Below are 21,166 nucleotides of genomic sequence, written 5' to 3' on the forward strand. Positions count from 1 at the left end.
GAGAGAGAGAGAGAGAGAGAGAGAGAAAATATGAGCAAATATGAGCGGGGGAGGGGCAGAGAGAGAGAGGGAGACACAGAATCTGAAGTAGGCTCCAGGCTTTGAGCTTTTAGCACAGAACCCTATGTGGAGCTTGAATTTGTGCACCAGGAGATCATGACCTTGAGCCAAAGTCAGACTCTCAACCAACTGAGCCACCCGCGTGCCCTGAGCACTTCAGTTTTCTAATAACAAGTAATTGTATCATGTGACTTTGTACACAAGTATGAACGTTTTATAATTTTTCAGTTTTTAAATTTTGTGTTTCAGGCTGACAGCGTATTCACAAATTACAAAATATTTTATAAGTTTTCTAAGCTAGTATTTACTATAACTGATCTTTTTAGAATTACTGATGTGGAACAAATGTATTTTCCTGGTGATGGAACACAGAGGAGTGAATAGTGAGCAGTAAGGAGTAAGTTCTATCTGGGAGTTAGGACCTAGACCCTGGTTTTGGATATGCACTGTTTTGACAAATGACTTGGCTAACTTTCTGAACATCTAATTACAGCAGCAAAGTAGGTGTGATATTCAGGATGTTCAGGACTGAGATGGATGAGTTGTCAGTTGTTTTCTTTAATATCTGTTTATGCTAAGTCAGAAAAACTTGAAGGAAATGTTGAAAGAGAATTCATGATCATATCAGCTAAGGTTTTAAGGTAGAGACTGGAAGTTAGAATTGTTAGGGTCTTTGGGGAACAATATACATGTTTTGTTACAAGGAATTTGTAGTACAGAAAGTGTACTGCTGTAAAAATAAAATCCGTGTTCTTTTGTTGTTACAGACAAGCAATCATCTTCTCGGTCCAAAACCATTTCCACTTGACAGGTTATTAGCAATATTGTATAGTATCGTGGATAGCAGGGTTGCTCCAACAGCAAACATCTTTTCCCAGGTAAGCTTACTGATAGGTTATTATCTGTCATCTTTATTTTTATGGAATTCTTCTGGTAGTATAGTTGGTATAGTTCCAAGCATTTAGATTTTTAGTCAGGGTATGTTACCGTTTTAACTGTGGAATGAACTTTGTTCTTGGTAAGTACTTGAAAATTCCAAATACAGCATCTTTGAGGGTATCCCTGAATTTGCTTCTATTTATAGGTATAACTTGATGACAAAAACAACTTGATATTTTTGGATGTTTTCTTTTTTCAATAAAGGAATTATTTTAGTGTTTATTTTTTAGTAAATAGCGAGCGGGGGAGGGGCAAAGAGATTGGGAAAAAAGAATCTCAAGCAGGCTCTGTGCTAACAGCCCTGATGTGGGGCTCGAACTCACGAACCGGGAGACCATAACCTGAGCCGAAATCAAGAATTGGATGCTTAACTGACTGAGCCACCCAGACTCCCCTCAGTAAAGGAATTTTTAAATTAAATGATTATAATTGTCTTGCTGATTAAATAAATAAGTGGCTTCATGATTAAATTGAAGAATTATAATGTAGAAATATAATCTAATGAAGACAAAATGTTTAAAAACTTATTTGTAAGAAAGTAATCTATGATATCTTTATTCCTCATATATGTATCTTATAAATTGACAGAATGATTTAAAAAAAATGTTTGAGAGAGAACGAGTGTGAGCATGAGCAGGGGTGGGCAGAGAGAGGAGAGAGAGAATCCCAGGAGGCTCGGTGTTTCAGCACAGATCATGGTGTGGGGGCTCGATCTCATGAACCATGAGATTGTGACCTGAGCTGAGCCACCCAGGTGCTCCCACAGTATGATTTAAAAAAAAATAACTTCGGGGTGCCTGGGTGGCTCAGTCGGTTGAGCGGCCGACTTCAGCTCAGGTCATGATCTCGCGGTCTGTGAGTTCGAGTCCCACGTCGGGCTCTGTGCTGGCAGCTCAGAGCCTGGAGCCTGTTTCAGATTCTGTGTCTCCCTCTCTCTGACCCTCCCCCATTCATGCTCTGTCTCTCTCTGTCTCAAAAATAAATAAACGTTAAAAAAAAAAAAATTTAAAAAAAAAAATAACTTCCCAGAATGGTTAAGTTCTCAGAATTTTCACTAGATGGCAGCAGTAGCATAAAAATATGAAATACGACTTTTTTTTTTTTTTTTTTTAAACAAAGCAGTCATTAAGGTTTTTATTTCAGTTGACATTTTAAGAAAAAACTATTAAAAATATGGCCACAATAGATTTCTTAACTGGCACATAAAAACAATTCTTACCACATGGTATGAATGACTAGAAGATAAATGAATGATGTGACTAATATTAATGAAAAGCATTCACCTCAGATTTTGCAATGAGCATTTTGTTTTATGTATATTTAGGTTGAAAAATATGTAACATAATAACATTTATGTTACGGATGGTGGTAACTTTTAAGTTTTCATTGAAAGAAGACTTTGAGAACCAAAAACAGATATGTTCTGGACATTCTCCACCCTGAAGTTAGCTAATTTTTGTATGTCAGAATTTATAGAAAATTCTTATCTACATTCATTGTGTCCTTGAAGAAAGGTATTCTATTTGGTTATTAGGCTATGTAAATAATAGCTTAGCTAGATTGGTAGCCTTAGTGCTGTTAATTTTAAAAATCTAATTCAGTTTTAATCTGTATTACAGGGGTTTTTTTTCTTATATATTTTTAAAAAACTTTGCCTGAAATTACTTTTTAAATTTTTTTTTAATGTTTATTTATTCTTGAGAGAGAGCACAAGCAGTGGAGAGGGAGACAGATGGAGACACAGAATTTGAAGCAGGCCCAAGGCTCTGAGCTGTCAGCACAGAGCCTGATGTGGGGCTCGAACTCATGAAACACAAGATCATGACCTGAGCCGAAGTCGGACACCTAACCGACTGAGCCACCCAGGCACCCCTGAAATTACTTTTTAATCAGACTTTGCATTTTGTTAATAGCTTTCTACATACACTACATGACGTTTTTGTTTTGTTTCTGCTCTTTCAATAACTGTGAAACAGAAAACAGGTATTATGAACTTTATTATAAGGAATTGAGCCTTAGAGAGGTTAAATGATATTCTCAGTATGACACAATGAGTAGATCTTTGAGAACCAAAGCCTAGAGAAGTGAGGCAGACAGTTCTAAACAGAAAAGGAAGGCATTTTCATCACATGTGATTGTACTTCACAGATGCCCCAAAATTACCTTGTTGGGGAATAGAAAGAAAGATAATAAGTGGGTTTTTTTTTTCCCCTTTTCAGAGAGCTTGTAATTTATTCTAGGAGGGAAAAAGCATGTACATAACAATAATGCTATAAAGCTGTTAAATGGATGCTAGATGGTGCTGCTGAGAATTTTAGAGCAGAGAGATCACTTTTGGATAGGGCAGGATGAGAGAAAGATCGCTTCACAGAAAAGGCACAAAATGGAGCTGGGCTGTGCGCGATGAGTAGGGTTGTTTTCTCTGTAAGGATTTCTAGTTTACATAAGTGATACGTGTTTATTGTACAAAAATGAGAAAATGGATAAATAAAAAGAAAAAGTAAGAGAGAAAGTGGACATCTTACTTCCAGTGAGTAGCATTCAGTTAGACTAGAGATTTAAGGGGGGGGGGATGATAGGAGCAAAGGTGTGGGACTAAGAAAAAGCAAGACACATTCGTGAACTGTGGCATCGGTTTCATTGAAAGTGGATGGTGCTGCGTAGTAGCAGTGGTAGTAGTCACTGGAGTTGGGAGCCAGTAGTCTAGTTCTGCCACCACCGCACATCGTGCCTTGCTGTTGCTGCCTTATGTATCGTACCTTACGTTGGTAGAGCAGTCTTGCGCATGCTAAGTTATTGTTATAAAGGAGAAGGAACTGAAGCTCAGAATGCCTAAAAGATCTGCCCAAGGTCACACAGCAAGTCACTGGCAGCATCCAGATTTAGATGCAGCTTGTCCCCAGAAGTATGTCTAGGTTTATAGGGATAGACAGTCCAAAGCACCAGGAGGTTGCTGATGTAGAGATTTACTACTCTGAGGCTTTGATCGTAGATGAACAGTGTCACCAGTTTTTATGCTTTCAACAGTGTCTAATGTAATTAAGGCCTAAATGTATCTTTCTGTTTTTAAGGAAGTTAATTTATCTTCAACCTTAAACACCTAAACAAATTCTTGTTCCTTATTTTTTCTCACTAGCAGTAATCAAACTGGTAATTTTGTGTGTTTAAAACATGGTTTTAAATGAATTTGTGTTCATTTGATGACAGCTCATTTTGGACTTGATCTCAGTGATTCCCATTTGGGATACAAAGGGTGAGGGAACACAGATGGATAGATGTAACTAACCCTATTTGCTTGGTCAGTGAAGTAGCCAACAAAGTCAAGTAACATACAAACCCTGTTTAAGAACAAAATGTGGCTGAAATCACATTCAGAAAAAGGGTATTTCTCCCACATGCTTATTTTTTTCCTTCCCATGGATTCCCAGATCCTTTTGTATTTTCTCCTTTTCATTCATCAACTATGCTCTTGCCCATAAGAATCACAGTTTACCTATGCACGTTTAATTTTCTAAATGAAAAAAATAGGACATTTGTATTGGCATTGCTTACTTGATATGGACACTAGATGGCAATATTGCTGCATTCTAGCTTTAAGATGCACTAGGAAAACTGCTTTGACTCCTTTATATAGTCTTTCATGTTTAGAGAAAGCTGTTAATTTCAAAAACTGGTTTATTTGAACAAAAATACAATTGCCTGAAGGTGAATAATGAAATATGTGTGTGTGTGTGCACATATGTGTACACGTTCATGAAAATGTAAAGATTGGTAAAGAATTGTGTTGCATAAGTATTTTCCACTTAGAAGAAAGTTATTTTCTTTTGGCTGTAATGTGTCTATATGAGATGATAATGTATTATTTTTCTACTCCCTTATTCTGTATCCTTTAAGGATTTATTTTATAGTAATGTGCTGTTACATGTTACATAATTATTTAATAACTTTTTACATATGATAAATTGATCAAGGGGCACCTGAGTGGCTCAGTTGGTCTAAGTTTGGCTCAGGTCATGATCTCACAGTTGGTGAGTTTGAGCCCCACATCAGGCTCTGTGCTGTCAGCACAGATCCTGCCTTGGATTCTTTGTTTCCCTCTCTCTGCCCCTCCCATGCTTGTTCTGTCTGTCTCTCTGTCAAAAAAATAAATACAAATTAATTAAAAAAAAGAAGGAGAGGCTTGATTCTACTCCTGTTAAAAAAAATTGACCAAATGTGGCATGTATGTTCATAATTTCTTGACGTGAAATTTTATTTCCATTGCAGGATTTCAAGTTCAGTTAAATCTAATCTGTAAAAAAGCTATAAAAATAGTAGGTTAAGGAATCTTTAAAGTTGTTAAAATTCCAGTTAAGAATGATAATCAAATTCATAATGGGATTAGTAATAGTAGTATTGTAATTGTTATTCTTCTGAATATGTTCTTTATCAAATTTTAGACAAAATTCTATTCATTAATCTTTTAGTCTCATAACTAGGTAAAAGAATATTACCACATTCAACATTTTACAGTAGATTAATGCTCAGATTGATCAAATCGAAACATGGTTTTTAAATTTTTCTGAGACTTTCAAATATGTTTAGGCTTATGCAATTTAATATAATCTTGTAGTCAGGGATGTGGATCATTTTAAAAATTTTCACTTACCTAAAACAAATATATCTCTTATATATGTATCTGAGCTTTGTGAATGGCAAAGCATTAATTCTGATGTTTTCATTCTTTGCCAGTGTGGCTAGAATGGATAAACTATGCCATTTATATACAGGAAGTGGTCAAGGTTATAGGTAGGTATTACTTTCAAATTTTAATTTGATTAGATATGTTATTTAAGACCACTTATCTTTAGAATAGATACTACTGAATTGTCTTTTTTTCAGAAGCATGTGAAAACCAGTTATGCTTCTTCATCTTCTTTTTCTTTGATGAAGAATGGTAATTTGGAAATTTTTTGCACCGTCTTGTTCAAACTTTTGATATTTCTGTGTCTTCTCTTACTCATCCTTGCCCACCTCCTCCATAGTCTTGTAGTTAGGTGAAGATAGTGGGAATACAGTTCTTTAAGATTGTGGCCATGTGTATCACTTATTTTAAAATATTAAGCCATATTGCCTTCTCTTTTCCCAGAGGATAAATTTGCTGAAGAGTGTATTTCTGAAATTATTGGTATAGGTTTTTAAAGTGACTTTTAAAAAGGAAACTTGTATTTAAAAATTTAAGGACATTCAATTATACATATATTACATATTATCATTGATCTTATTTGATCAGTTAGCATTTTGAAAAATTATTTTTAAAGATAGTTCACTGTAATTCCACAATTCAGGAGTTTTAAAATAATATTATTATATTGCTATATTATAAGAAACAGTGCACTCTAAATTAATGTCAAGAAATAGCTGAAAGATATGAAAAGGAACATACATTGTTCCTTTAAAAAATAGTTCTAGGGGCACCTGGGTGGCTCAGTCGGTTAAGTGTCTGACATCTACTCAGGTCATGATCTTCTGGTTCGTGGGTTCGAGTCCTGCATTAGGCTTTGTGCTGACAGCTCAGAGCCTGGAGCCTGCTCCCGATTCTATGTCTCCCTTTCTCTTTGCCCTTCCCCTACTCATGCTCTGTGTCTCAAAAATGAATAAACGTTAAAAAAAATTAAAAATTAGGGGCGCCTGGGTGGTGCAGTCGGCTAAGCGTCCGACTTCAGCCAGGTCACGATCTCGCGGTCCGGGAGTTCGAGCCCCGCGTCGGGCTCTGGGCTGATGGCTCAGAGCCTGGAGCCTGTTTCCGATTCTGTGTCTCCCTCTCTCTCTGCCCCTCGCCCGTTCATGCTCTGTCTCTCTCTGTCCCAAAAATAAATAAACGTTGAGAAAAAAAAATTTTTTTAAAAATAAAATAAAAAAAAAAAATTAAAAATTAAAAAATAATAGTTCTATGTGCCATACTGACAAATTGATTTTTTTTGGTAATTAATATGTAATTTCTGAATGGCTTCCTATTTAGGTGTGCATAATTTGATAAGGAAAAAATTAAACTAAAATGTCCTTATAAATTGGGGCACCTGGGTGGCTCAGTCGGTTGGGCGCCTGACTTCGGCTCAGGTCAGGATCTCACAGCCTGTGAGTTCGAGCCCTGCGTCAGGCTCTGTGCTGACAGCTCAGAGCCTGGAGCCTGCTTCAGATTCTATGTCTCCTTCTCTCTCTGCCCCTCCCCTGCTCATGCTCTGTCTCTCTCTGTCTCAAAAATAAATTAAAAAAAATTTTTTTAAAAGTCCTTATAAACTTATTATCATTTTCAAGAGTATAAAAAAAATTTTTGAGCAAAGTATAACATACAGGTATATTTTTTAAAAAATACACATTTCCATTTCTACTTTCTCTGCTTTTTGAACTCATGTCATGATGCCTTATACATATTGGAATATATTTGGACTATATTTCTACATCAGTTTAATTTTTTGGTCATTAATCAACTTGATCTTTCCCCACAAAGGTTGCATTAATTGCAGTAGCATTTAGATAACTTCATGCTTTCTACTCATTTAGTTGTTGGTTTATAAGCTCTACGGGATATATTTAAACTAATAATTTTGATAATTTCCAGATAGTTATCAGTCAGAATGCAGAATGATAATTTAGTTATTTTACCTGTGCGAGTTTTCTGAAGCAGAGGCTTCACCTCTAATTTATCATAGCTGGAAGATGTTTTTGCTGTACTTGTTAGGACTGCTAACCTTTATTCAACCAAAACCAGATTTTTGGCATTTTTCTTCAAATATAGGTAGATGTACAGTAAATTTGTATAATTTCCTGCTTTTTTAAAGTATAGAAGGGATTTTGTTAATATTATTTATTTCAAAAACATTTAAAAATAAAAATTTTAGGGGCGTCTGGGTGGCTCAGTTGGTTCAGCGTCTGACTTTGGCTCAGGTCATGATCTCACTGCTTGTGAGTTCAAGCCCAGCTTCTGGCTCTGTGCTGACAGTTGAGCCTGGAGCCTGCTTTAGATTCTCTGTCTCCCTTTCTTTCTACTCCTCCCCTGCTTGTTCATTCCCTCTCTCTCTCTCTCTCTTTCAAAACTAAACATTAAAAAAAAAAAAATTAACAAACGTGTTTGTTGAATCTTTCCTTTTGACATGCCTTGAACTTAGTGTTGTGGAACATGATTGTTTTATACCTGGTCATAATTAAATTTTGCTAATATGAAATTAAATTTAGTTGTAAGTAAATTAGACTCAATTAGTTGTGTTTATTGGTTTCAATTAAGACTTGAAACTTGTTATGCACAAATAAGCAGTGTATTATATTCGGCTTATTATAAACTAGGTGGCTCTTAAAAAGTCAGATGGGTATATATCAAATGCTTGGTGATTATAGATTATACTATTACATCTCTCTTTTATATACAATATTTCAAACTATTTTTGTAAACTTTTAACGAAAACTACTTTAACCAAATAAGCTGATTTTATAGATTTTACTTATAAAACTTCTTTACCTTAAAAAATTAGTTTGCATATTTTATGCAATTTTATGATATTATAGTTGTTTGATATATATTTTTACAGGAAAAGTAATAGCATTTATTAAATGCTAGCTAGTCTCCTAGCATCAGAAATCATACTTGATGAAATACTATCCCATAGATATACTGATTAGATAAGAATTTGAACCTCATAAACATAAAGAGTAATGTCCTAAAATCTAGCTATAATATATTATGAAGCGAGTTTAAGCGTGATTATTTTCTCTTTCTATATATTAAAGGTAGCGAAGAAAACAGTTTTCCTGAAAATAGATTCTCTGCATAGTAGAGTATTAGAAAATATGAAAAGCTATTTTTTCGTGATTTGTCTGTGCTTCATTTGGCTTGTAATCACATTCCAGTGTCTCTGTTATAGCCAACTTAAATACTTGATGCTATTAAGGTGAATTATATAAATCGCAGAAAATATCTTGAATGCTAACATTTTCTAATAATCTTACTATGTTTTTTTAAGCCACAACTGAGATTGTGGGACATTTCATTGCAAACACGGTTAGGAGGCTTACTTAATGTCTGCTTCACTGATGAATATAGGTCAGCAGGGGTGCTGTTTGACTGAGGCAGTCCCTTCTCTAGCCTTGAAGAGCCTGACTGCCATGATGCTTAGTCTCCACTGGTGCAGTAAATTAGATTCTCAAATCCACTACTACCCCTAATGTGGATGTATTACTATTCTGCCATCAGGCCTCTCTGTAGTAGGTGCTTATTTCTGCAGATTTTTAAAAAAACTATTTAGGGATGTTTCATATTTCAAAAGAGTCAAGTTACTTTTGTGGTAAAGAATACTAATATAATCATTACCAAAGATTAAAAAAAAAAAAGGGCACAGTATATTTTACTCTATTGCCCAGGTTGAATTTCTTGTCATCTGTAAAAGAACAGTGTTTACCCCTACACTACTCTTCTCATGTCTTCCCTAACTCTGGTATTAAATTTCTTCAGTGTAGCTCCTTTGCCTTTGTGAATATATCAGCCCAGCAGTAGGCATTTTTATTGAACTCTAGAAAAATGGAACCATTGCTTAAGGGTGACATGTAAAATACTGCCTAAGGGATAAAAAAAAAATGCATAAATTATGCTTTCACCTTTTGAGTAAAATAATATATTGGTACCTTATTTTTGTAGGCAATATTTTATAACTACCTTTCTCAAAGCTTAGTAGTGCCTCTAATAAGTATACCAAATGTATACCCTTTGTTCACATTTTGGGGGCAAATGCATTCAACACCAATAAATTTTATTTGGCTTGGCAGAATTTTTTGCTGAAAACACAAAGGAATGTATGGAAATGTGCCTTCGCATGCCTATTTAAGAGAACCTGTATTGTTAATATAGAGACTATTATAGGCAAATGCATACCTTAATTAGAGCTTTATGACTAGTTTGTCTTAATGAGGAAAGGAGTTTCAATAAGAATAGGTTAGGAGTTAAATGATTTGGAAAAATCTACATCATGGAAATGTGTGCTACATATTAAAATACTTTTACAAAAAGATGATTAGAAGAAGCGTTGATGCTTAAGGGGTTTTCCAATGAGAAATTGTCTTGATTCCTTGTCAGCTCACAACTAATTAGAGTCTTTGGGAGGACGTTGGCCTCACCTGCCCATACAAAGACATATTTCAGTAGCTGATGCTGCAGAAAAGTCCTTATCCTTTCCCCTACGTGAGAAATTGGGGTTCTCAGTGCTAAGTCATCCATAGAACCTAATTGTTCCCTCAACTTGGACTCTCTGAATGTGATAGAGTTGAATTCTTAGAATTGAGAGTAGTCATGCCCTATTGATAGTTAGGAATCAGAAAGGGAAATAAACTTACCCTGAACTGTCTTATCTCCTCCCTTAACTTCAAATGCTGTGTGTCTGCTGACATCTTTTCAGTTCTGTATTTCTAGCCCTTATCCTAGCTCTGGACCCTAATTGCCAACTGAACAGTCATACCTCAATGTGCTGTGGTCATCACACACTGAATGTATCCAAAACAAAAATTATTCCCTAAACCTCTTTCTGTTTTTTCAGTGTTACCTAGATTTCAGAACTAATCATTTATTTATTCAGCCTTTAACAAAGCACATACTTTGTGGTATGCACAATGTTAGGTGCTAGAAACACAAAGATAATATAGGTATTTTTTAGTTCAATGGAGAAATCATCTCTGAATGCTTTTGTCTCCATTTACTTGGTCACCAAGTCCAATCTATTTTTCCTCCTACATACAGATGGTTCTTGGATATATTCCTTTCTTTCCCCATTGCCATGACCTTAAATCTATATATTTTTTTGTCTCCTAGACTATTGCACCATTGTCCTAACTGGTCTCCCTGTCACTAAGTACTTTTGAATTTATCTTCCATACAGTCGTCAGCATAAATCTTAAGTAAATTTGATCTTGTTTTTCTGCTTACATTAAAAAAAAATTTTTTTTAATGTTTTTATTTATTTATTTTGGGAGAGACAGAGCACAAGTGGGAGAGGGCAGAGAGAGAGAGAGAGAGAAAGAGAGAGGGAGAGGGAGACACAGAATCCAAAGCAGGCTCCAGGCTCCAGGCTCCGAGCTGTCAGCACAGAGCCCAATGCTGGGCGCAAACTCATGAGCCGTGAGATCATGACCTGAGCTGAAGTCACACGCTTAACTGACTGAGCCACCCAGGCGCCCCTCTGCTTGTACTGTTTTAAATGAGTTACATTATCTGTAAAATCATTTCTCTTTCCATAGCATTTCCTGTAAGTTTCTTCACAAACTGGCCCCATTTTCTGCCACTTCCTTTATGGCCCTCTACACCATTCACAGTAAGCTGTTTCCTCTCTGAAAGCACAACCAGTTTTTCCTTTATATTGTTGTATGTGCTATTCCCCTACCACTGTTGAGCTCTCTTTTATGCTTTGTGATCCACACCCCCAACTGCCATTTCTCAATCCACATTTTGCCTCCCTCCCTATTATTCATTCTCTTCTCTATAATCAGATAGTTGTGTTTGTACTTAACCACTCGCCCCCCTCTCATAATTGTGTTATTACCATTTTATTATGTGTTTATCTTCTCTGATATCTTGAACTCTTTGAGGTTGCAAAGACCTTGTCTTTCATTTTTGTGTCTCTCACATAGTGCCTTGAATGTGAGATTCACTCATTGAATGAATGGTTTCCCATTCTCTTAAGCTTGCAGTTATGGTCTTAGAGACTAAAGATTTGCAGTCATTTGTGTGCTGATTAAGTTCTAGGGTTATAGGCATTATCTTTAGTTCCTCTATGTAAAAACATACATGCCAGTTTCTGTTTATCTGAGCATAATTGGAGACTAATAGTCCACTCCCCACCTTTTTTTTTAACTAAAAATTCCAAAGATGAATTTCCAGAGATGATGATTTTAAGTTGAACAGCTTTGACAGCATTTACCTATCGCTTCTATCGCCGCACTCATCATCTCCACCTCATGTGTGGAGAACTGTCAGTTGAACTCTCTTGATGTATGCCACATGCTCATGAACTATCACGTCACCTGAAATCAGATCAAATGTGCTTGTTGGGTTGTGTGAACCTCATGCATTAACATATCATATGCTAAGTTCTTTTATTTAAATAATATGTTTCAAGTTATAAAGCTCCTCCAGGACAAACAGGACAGGGTATTTCACAAATCAATTGACATAGATATCAACCTATGAAAGTATAAAAATAATGAGCATGTTAAAAATTAATTACAGTTGTAAATTGATTTCCTTTCGTTGGCAGAAAGAACATAGTTTATTAGCCCAGGAGCAGATTCACACTGTTTTAACATCAAGCACTTCCAGCTGAAGCTTGTTAGTGACTGCCTCTCAGATTAAGGAAAAAAAAACCTCACTGTGGTACATGAACTCCTCTTGTTAAGACATAAATAATCAGCTCATCCCCTACATGGATGAGAACAAAGAACATAATAGTATACAGAGCAAAGATTAATTAAGTAAATATTGCACGACCCCATTTAAGATGTTAATTAAAAAATATCCAAGTGTAAGGAGGTGTTCACTTTTAATTTTTCTTTGTGAATGCCTCTGTCATGACATAGGTGCTATTCACAGGAGAAAAATACATACTTTGGCACTTGAATTAGGCAGATTGATTATTTTAAGCTAAAGTAAAATAAAATTCTTTGTGGTTAGTATGTTGCTAATGCATGAAAGCTAGAGAAATAACATTCTTTTTTGATAGTAAGATGCTTCAGAATTTTAGGGGTTTTGTTCATTAAAAAAATTTTTTTTAAGTGTTTATTTTGAGAGAGAGAGAGAGAGACAGAGCATGAGCAGGGGAAGAGCAGAGAGAGAGAGAGACAGAATCTGAAGGAGGCTCCAGGCTCTGAGCTGTCAGCACAGAGCCCGATGCGGGGCTTGAACTCACAAACTGCGAGATCGTGACCTGAGCCGAAGTCGTATGCTTAACTGACTGAGCCACCCAGATGCCCTTTGTTCATTTTTAAACCAAGGGCTAAAAACCAGAAATTTTATTTTGAGGAAAAACATCGGTGGCAACATATGACTAAAACTTAACACTAATATTAACTAGTTCCCAAAGCTCTTTTTTCCCCTTTTCTCAAGTTATGTCCGTATCTTCAGCTAGATCCTGACTTATAGTATAGTCCCCTCCACCTTTTTTTTTTTTTTTTTTTTTTAATTTATTCTGTATTCCTGGCACAAAATCCAAATCCTGACTTGGAAAAACCGACTCCCTAGGCTACTTTCATGTTCATTTGAATTTCATTCATCTAGATTTGAGCTTGACACAATAGACAAGCAGCTGTGGAAGACAGTACATAGTCTCCTAAAATCTGGAAATTATTGGCAAAAGAATATGCTTTAATAGGTAATAGAAACCAAAAAGTGGGGGTAAATGATTTCTATACAAAAATTTAAACTTACTTAAATAATTAAAATGACACTTCTTGAGAATGATTTCAATATTTCAATTTCCATTACCTTTGCTTTTTAAAAGTTTAATGTTTATCCTAACTTAATTTTTTCAACTGTTACATGTTTTGTATGATTTAGTGTCATAAATTTTTCTGTAAATGATCTTTAATCCACAAATGTATAAGAAATTTTGCACTGGGATACCGTTTTTAACATTACCTAATTTTAGATTTTAAGAAATCATGCAATTTCCCCACCTTAAATTATCTTTTAAAAATTAAACCTTAAGGGGCTCCTGGGTGGCTTAGTTCATTGAGCGTCCGACTTTGGCCCAGGCCCTGATCCCGCGCTTCATGGGTTCCAGCCCCGCGTTGGGCTCTGTGCCGATGGCTCAAAGCCTGGAGCCTGTTTCAGATTCGGTGTCTCCCTTTCTCTCTCTCTGCCCCTCCCCCACTCTGTCTCCCAAAACAAATTAAAAAATAAATAAAAATTAAAATTAAACCTTAAAAGCAATGATTTTATATCTAATGTAATGTGCAGTCTGATTTATGGAAAGTTAACATTTCATTAGGTTAATAAAGTCCACTTAATATTTTACTTTGGTGAATCACACCCCTGACATCTGATCATTTGTTCACATGATTGTTGAATAGTAATTCTCAAGGCTGTTACCTGTATCCCTAGGGCAGGACATTTGCCTATGTGGACATATTTCTTTATCCTTTCTGCTACAGTTTCATTAAGGTCTTTGTTTTGTCTGTAGTGGTTTTCCCGCTGGGTTTCTAACTTCTGGCATATTCACAGGACCTCCTTCCAGGGTGTAATGCTTCTAGAGTTATCATTTTACTCCCCTCTTCCATAAAGCTTTCTTGAGTCTGTCCCAACAAAGTGACCTCTTCCCTGTGTACTGTAGCTCCCTTTTGGGGGTAGTGTAAGAAATATGGGCTTTAGATTCAGATGGTATTCAAATTCAGTGGTGCTCTTCTAACTGTTAGCTCAGTGACCTTGAACATTCACCTCTTTGAAGTTGTTTCCTTATCTGGAAAAAGAGGTTTATGTATAGTACCTAACTCATGGTGGGATTGTTGTGAGGACTGGAGAAATTAAAGTGCCTACCACAGTGTCTGTATTTATAATCTATCAATGCTGTATCTGATCTATAGAGCTGGGACTCAGTAGTAGGTTCCAGTCCCCATATCACTAATTACCCATGGTATCTAATATTAACCAGTCCCATCGCTCTCCCCCACCCACCCTCAAGTTTTGTCCATATTCCCTGCTAGATCCTGAAGGAAGAAAGGAATGCCAGGTTACATATGTGTCATTCTCAGAAATTTAGAAGGGCTCTAGAAAAAAAGATAAAAGTATTGACTGGGGTCTTTAGTACAGTAGTTAATACTCTTTGCAGACCACCTTGTAATATTCATCAGCACCCAAAGTGAGGCATTATTTTGGCTAAACATTTTTAATATGTTAAAGATTCTTAAGACTTAATATGTTAAAATTCTTAATATGTTAAAGATGCTTAATTTAAAATTTATTTTTGGAACTCTGAAATGTTTTTTTGTAAATCTCCAGCATGGTATAGGTGTTGTATTCTTTTTCACTGGGACTTTTAGAGTAAATAATTTCGAAACGTATGCTAAAGTGCTTCAACATATTTGTTTGGGGTGACTGACCAGGGATTGATAATGTCATTCATCCTTTTATGATGTCTGTTTTCTCATCCATAAAATGAGGCATTGATCTCCAAAGTTTTCAGTACTGATGGATTAGCTCAGAATTTTATTTTATAGTCATTTTTATATTGAAACATTTTAGTTTTTAATAAGTTTGAAACATTTGGGTTTTATAGCCCCCACATAACTGAAAAACCTTCACAGTTTTAAGATATAGAAATAAAAAGTAAAATTTGGGAAAATGTAAATCCCAACCTGGGATTTGCATAATAATAGTTTTGCTGTTATAATTTTATGTTCTAGAGAAATAAGTTGTACAAGCCACAGGTTTATAGCAACTTTGTGAGTACTTTATGGGCCCAGAACATGAAACCAGCAGCTTTAAATCCTTTGTTGCTGAACCACAAGTCGTAACTAATCATCTGGCTTTCAATAAGAAAATCTGTAATCTATATGCTTTTTAAAATCAACACAGGCTCACCACAGCACCATATCAATGTTGAAATAATTAACATCTCTTATTTGCCCATTTTAAGCAATATTTTATCAAGTTGGTTTAAATCCCTGTAAATATGTGTCAAAAACTGTTTTTATTTCTCTGAGTAGATACCTAGCTTCGTAGGTACTTAAACATTTTGAGAACAGATTTATTCAGGCAATTTATAAAGTCTTTCTCAAAGCTCTCTATATATTGTGTATTTTATCAGTGTATTTATGTATGTATATGTGTTTTTATTGAGGTGTAATTGACTACAACATTATCTTAGTCTCAGGTGTGGAACACAATGAATTGAGATTTGCATATATTGTGAAATCACTACAGTAAGTCTAGTTAACACTTTTCACCATACATAGTCATAATTTTTTTTCTTGTGTATTTGTTTTATTGAATCTTCTATATGTATTTTTTTGGAGGTAATTGGGTTATTGTAGATTCACATGTAATTGTGAGAAATAAAATGGAATCTCTTCTCCTGTGTGCCCTTTATTCAGTTTCCCCCCAAGGTAGCATCTTATAGAATTATAGCACCACAACCAGGAGGTTGACATTGATACAATCCACTGATCTTATTCAAATGTCCCACTTTTACAAATATTTATTTTTGTGTATATCTGTGCATACTTGCTTATGTGAAATTTTATCCCATGTGTAGGTTTGTATATCCACCACCACAGTCAAGATACAGACCAGTGACATCACTCCAAAGACCCCTATTTTATAACCACACCTACCTCCTTCCTACCCCCTCTACCAATCCCTGGCAACCACTAATCTCCATCTCTAAAGTTCTATGAATTCAAGAATTTTTAGAAACAGAATCATATAGTATACTGTTTTGAGATTGGCTTTTTTCACTCAACATAATTAACTCTTTTGAGATTCATCCAAGTTTTTGCATGTATCGTAGTTCATTTTTTTTCTTCGTGCTGAGAGGTAGTCCATGATAGGGATGTACCACACTTTAACCATTCACTCATTGAGGGACATGTGGCCTCTTTTCTATTCTTTGTTTTGTTTTGTATAGTTTTGGTTTTGGCTATTACAAATAAAGCTACTGTGAACATTCATGTACAGGTTTTTGCATGAACATGCAATTCTCTGGGATAAATGCCCAGTGGTGCAATTGCTGATAATCTAATAATTGCATGTTTAGTTTTATAAGTGATATCAGTGTTTTACCACTTCCAGTGAAGCATGGTAACCTTACTTCCAGTTAGACCCCTTTTCTTTCTCCCTTTTAAAATATTACTGTCTTGAGTATCAGGTTGGTGGAATAATTTTTAATCAGAGATGATATAGAACACTCACAAGGAGATGGTCTATTTGATTTATCGTGTTTCTGCTCTTTGCATTGTTTTGTCTTATTTCTTTTTTTTTTTTTTAATTTTTTTTTTCAACGTTTATTTATTTTTGGGACAGAGAGAGACAGAGCATGAACGGGGGAGGGGCAGAGAGAGAGGGGGACACAGAATCGGAAACAGGCTCCAGGCTCCGAGCCATCAGCCCAGAGCCTGACGCGGGGCTCAAACTCACGGACCGCGAGATCGTGACCTGGCTGAAGTAGGACGCTTAACCCACTGCGCCACCCAGGCGCCCCTGTTTTGTCTTATTTCTTGATGCCCAAGGTTCCTTCCTTTATCATTTCCTTTTTTTGTTTAAAGAACTTACTTTAACCATGATTTAAAGGCAGGTCTGCTAGTGACAGATTCTTTAGTTTTCCCTCATATGAGAAGCTCTTTATTTCCACTTTATTCATGAAGGATAGTTTTTTGAGACATAGAACTCATAATTGCCAGTTTTGTGATGGTAGGATTCCTGTTCCAGTCAGGGAAGAATAGACCTGCCTGGGTAGCTTTCTGTTCTGGATTGGGAATTACGGGATGCTAGGCCTGGGTTACTTTGTGCTTTTGGGTGGGGAGTCATAGGACTCCCTGCTTTTATATTGTTCCTCTAGTCCTGGGCCCATAAGCAGTCTGCGTTCCCCTTTGCACCTTTCAGAATCCTCCTTTGCTTGCTTCTTATTGTTTCCAGGGTGGATAGTTGTCCAGGGAAAGATAGTAAATATGAATCGATGCCATCTTGTCTGGACCAGAAGTTCTCCTGTATTTTTATTTTTTTATCTTTTCTTTCTAGCCCTACTTTCTAGGCTCTTTGTTAGTATTTGTTTATAAAGTATATTCAATGGTAGGGGCACCTGTATGGCTCAGTCAGTTAAGCATCTGACTCTTGTTTCGACTCAGGTCATGATCTCTTGGTTCATGGGTTCAAACCCCTTGTTAGTCTCTGCACTGACAGCATGGGACCTGCTTGGGATTCTCCCCTTCTCTGCCCCTCCCCTGCTTGTGCTAACTCACTCTCTCTCTCAAAATAAATAAACTTTAAAATATATATATATATATATATATATATATATATATATATATATATTCAAAGGTAATTGCAAAGTTGAGTTGCATGAGAAGCCTACTGTAAATTAGTGCTAAGTTTTTTTTCAGTATCTTCAAATATATTTTACCATTATTATTTAGAAAGTTTATCTCCAATAAAGATTAAATTCTTCTAAGACATTAATTTTATTGACCGCAGTATATTTCAGTTTATTCTTCTTTGCTAGAAACAGAGCCTTACCCAGAATCACTTCCTGCATTTGGGGCGTTAACAATGGGAATGATTCTGACAACAGGATTGGTTGCTGCAGCAGATAGGAAAGACTCTGGTCCCATCTCTACCTTATGCATGCATGTGCATACACACAAAACTGAGACACTGTAATGCATCTGGTCCTGAGTGCCTTCACTGTCTAGAGACTTCTGCCATATTCCCACCAGCCATATCAAACCACAGGTATTAATGCCAACCTGGAGGTACGATTTCACTATGTTGTCACGAGCATTTAAACTTGTGCAAGGAAGTAAATCAGTTTTTTCTGTGGTCCTGTTTATCTTTGAATGCACAGTACCTAGAGCAAGTCCTCAAGAGTTTTGTGAATATACAATTGGAAACAAATATTAGATAATTTTTAAGAATTGGCTAGTGGAGAGGTAGGTGGATATTCTTGAACTTTATGTATAGAAATAATTTTCCAAAGTTTCATGTGTTTTTTCCTACAAGTTTTCATTTAGGTATAAGTTCATATGTTTGAGATTCAAAATGTTCACCCCACAAGTTAATCTTTGTACATGATTTTTGTCAGTTTTACTCTAGTAATATTTTAATAAACTGGCAGAGTACTTTTAAATTGTTGGTACATTTGTACACTGCTTTCTGTAATGTTCTCAAACTCTGTGTGTCTGTTCTTTTTGTTCATATGATAAGGTTACAGAATAAAAAATCTCTGAAATTAGTAATTTTTAATTTAAAAAATCACATCCTAATTTAATTGCTTCATTTTGGTTTTGGATTTTTTTTGTGTATTAGTTTTTCCTGAATCCTACCTTCCCCTCCTCCCAAAGTTGAGCAGCCATCTTATTAACAGTTTGGAAATACCTTTTGACTGCTACATCTTAAAGTGATATGTTTCCTTTGCACAATTTACATGATTATCCATGGAATTCTGGTAATGATTTTCAGGGGCTCTCTGGTTCAATTTACTGCCTTTGGAAATTTGTTGTAACTAATGTGATAAAAGTAATAACAGCATAGGCTATCCAAAAATATTCTTGAAATTCTAACTTAAATAGATTAAAGACAGATTTGTGTGTTTCTTTTGAAAAATGCATAAGAGTAATTTAGAATACAATTTGAGCTCAAGGATTAAGTATATGAGGGTATTTGAATCATAAGAAAGTAGAAGTTATAAGAAATATAAGGAGATGCCACTGGAAGAAAAAGGTAATTAATGTTTTTTTCTATTTTAAAAATACTAAAAAGTGCTCGCTTCGGCAGCACATATACTAAAAATACTAAAAAAACCTGTGTTTAATAATAAGGAAGATTAATGTGTGAGTTTCAAATGGCTATTACTAACCTACTTTAGCAAATGAATCCCTTACAGAAAAATAGAAAAGATTGAAGTTAATGAATGTATGTTGCCACAAGAAACTATGTTAACTCTTCTATATATCCATAAAATTTCAGGCCTACTTTCTCATCATGATTCCTACCTGCTTCCAAAATAGGAAGGATAACAAGTTTGTCTTGATGTTCAGTAATACTTACCCCATCCCTTCATAGTGAAGATCTCAAGTAACTCATCTCATAAGAGATACGAGCAGGCAGGGCCTGCATGTTCTCATTATTAAGTGAACCTTTCTTTAAACTGCCTTTAAAATCAGGTTTTATTTGTGTTGATATACCTTCATGTTTCTTTTTAGTGTTTGATGTATCTCATTCTGTCCTTTGACTTTTCACTTTTCCATATTCTTCTGTTTTAGAGGTATCTCTCCCAAACAGTAGATAGTTGGATTTATTTTTTTCAATCAGTCAGTCTTTGTTTTTTCTTTGCAGCAGTTAGCTTACTTATGATTACTAATGTAATTTTGTTTATATCTATGATTTTATACTTTCTATTACACCTACCTATTTTTCTTTCTTATTTTCTTTTGGATTATTTTTATAATTCAGTTTTTCCACTTTACTAATGTAGAAGCACAAACTCTTGTTTTTATTCTCTTAGTTGTTATTCTAAAAATTATAACATTCATACTTATTGAAGTCAAAATCTAGTAAGTACTTTTACTTTTCTCAGATACCATGGGACCTTAGAACATTTTAACTTCATTTTCGATACTCCCAATTTACATATTACTGGTATTGTGCACTTTACTCTTATTTTTGTTAATTACTTCTCATGTTTATATATTTTGGGAGAGAGCATGAGCAGGGAAGGGGCAGAGAGAGAGGGAGGGAGAGAATCCCACACGGGTTCTGCACTGTCAGCACAGAGCCCAGCTCAGGTCCTGATCCCATGAACTGCAAGTTCGTGACCTGAGCCAAAATCAAGAAGTGGACACTCAACTGACTGAGCCACCCAGAAGCCCTGATCTTATTTTTCTCCCCACAATGCATTATTATCATTTCTGCAGGCAAATTCATTTAGATTTACCATCATATTTTCTGTTCTCTTTATTCTTCATTCCCTCTTGCATTTCAGACCTTTTGATGGGATCACTTCCCTTCACCTGGAGGTATGTTTTAGGAATTTCGTTAGGTAGGGATCTTTTGGTAGTAAACGTTTGGTTCTGTTTGGAACTGTGTTTAATTCATCTTCAATATTAAAACATTTTTTTTTTCTGGGTGTACAGTTCTGAGTTATTTTCCACCATGTATTGAAGATATCTTTTCACTGTTGTATGGTTTTCATCGTTCTTAAGAAATCTGTAGGTCCAACTGCCACTTGTTGGAAGATACTGTGTTTTCTTCTCTAGCTATTTTTTTTAAGTTTATTTCTTTTGAGAGAGAGAAAGAAAGCAAGAGAGAGGCAGAGAGAGAGAGAGAGAGAGAGAGAGAGAGAGAGAGAGAGAGAGAGAGAGAGAATCCCAAGCGTGAGGGGCTCAGTCTCATAAACTGTGAGATCACGACCTGAGCCAAAATCAAGAGTCAGATGCTCAACTTACT

At 35.6% G+C, this 21,166-nt stretch overlaps 1 protein-coding gene across 4 annotated transcripts in view; it reads left to right on the forward strand.

The window, feature by feature from the left end:
• The window catches only part of ORC5 (origin recognition complex subunit 5), a 170,317-nt gene that overhangs the window by 45,830 nt on the left and 103,321 nt on the right, over positions 1 to 21,166 (forward strand). For 3 of the 4 annotated variants that reach the window (XM_045052286.1, XM_003982684.6, XR_006594139.1), the window contains exon 12: positions 828 to 938. In XM_045052286.1, the coding sequence (XP_044908221.1) occupies positions 828 to 938 (111 nt within the window). Of the gene's footprint in view, positions 1 to 827; positions 939 to 5,730; positions 5,788 to 21,166 lie in introns of all 4 variants that reach the window. The other variant, XM_045052287.1, reaches the window with a different exon arrangement.

The sequence above is a fragment of the Felis catus genome, chromosome A2, assembly GCF_018350175.1.
Source record: "Felis catus isolate Fca126 chromosome A2, F.catus_Fca126_mat1.0, whole genome shotgun sequence".
NCBI classification, from domain to species: domain Eukaryota; kingdom Metazoa; phylum Chordata; class Mammalia; order Carnivora; family Felidae; genus Felis; species Felis catus.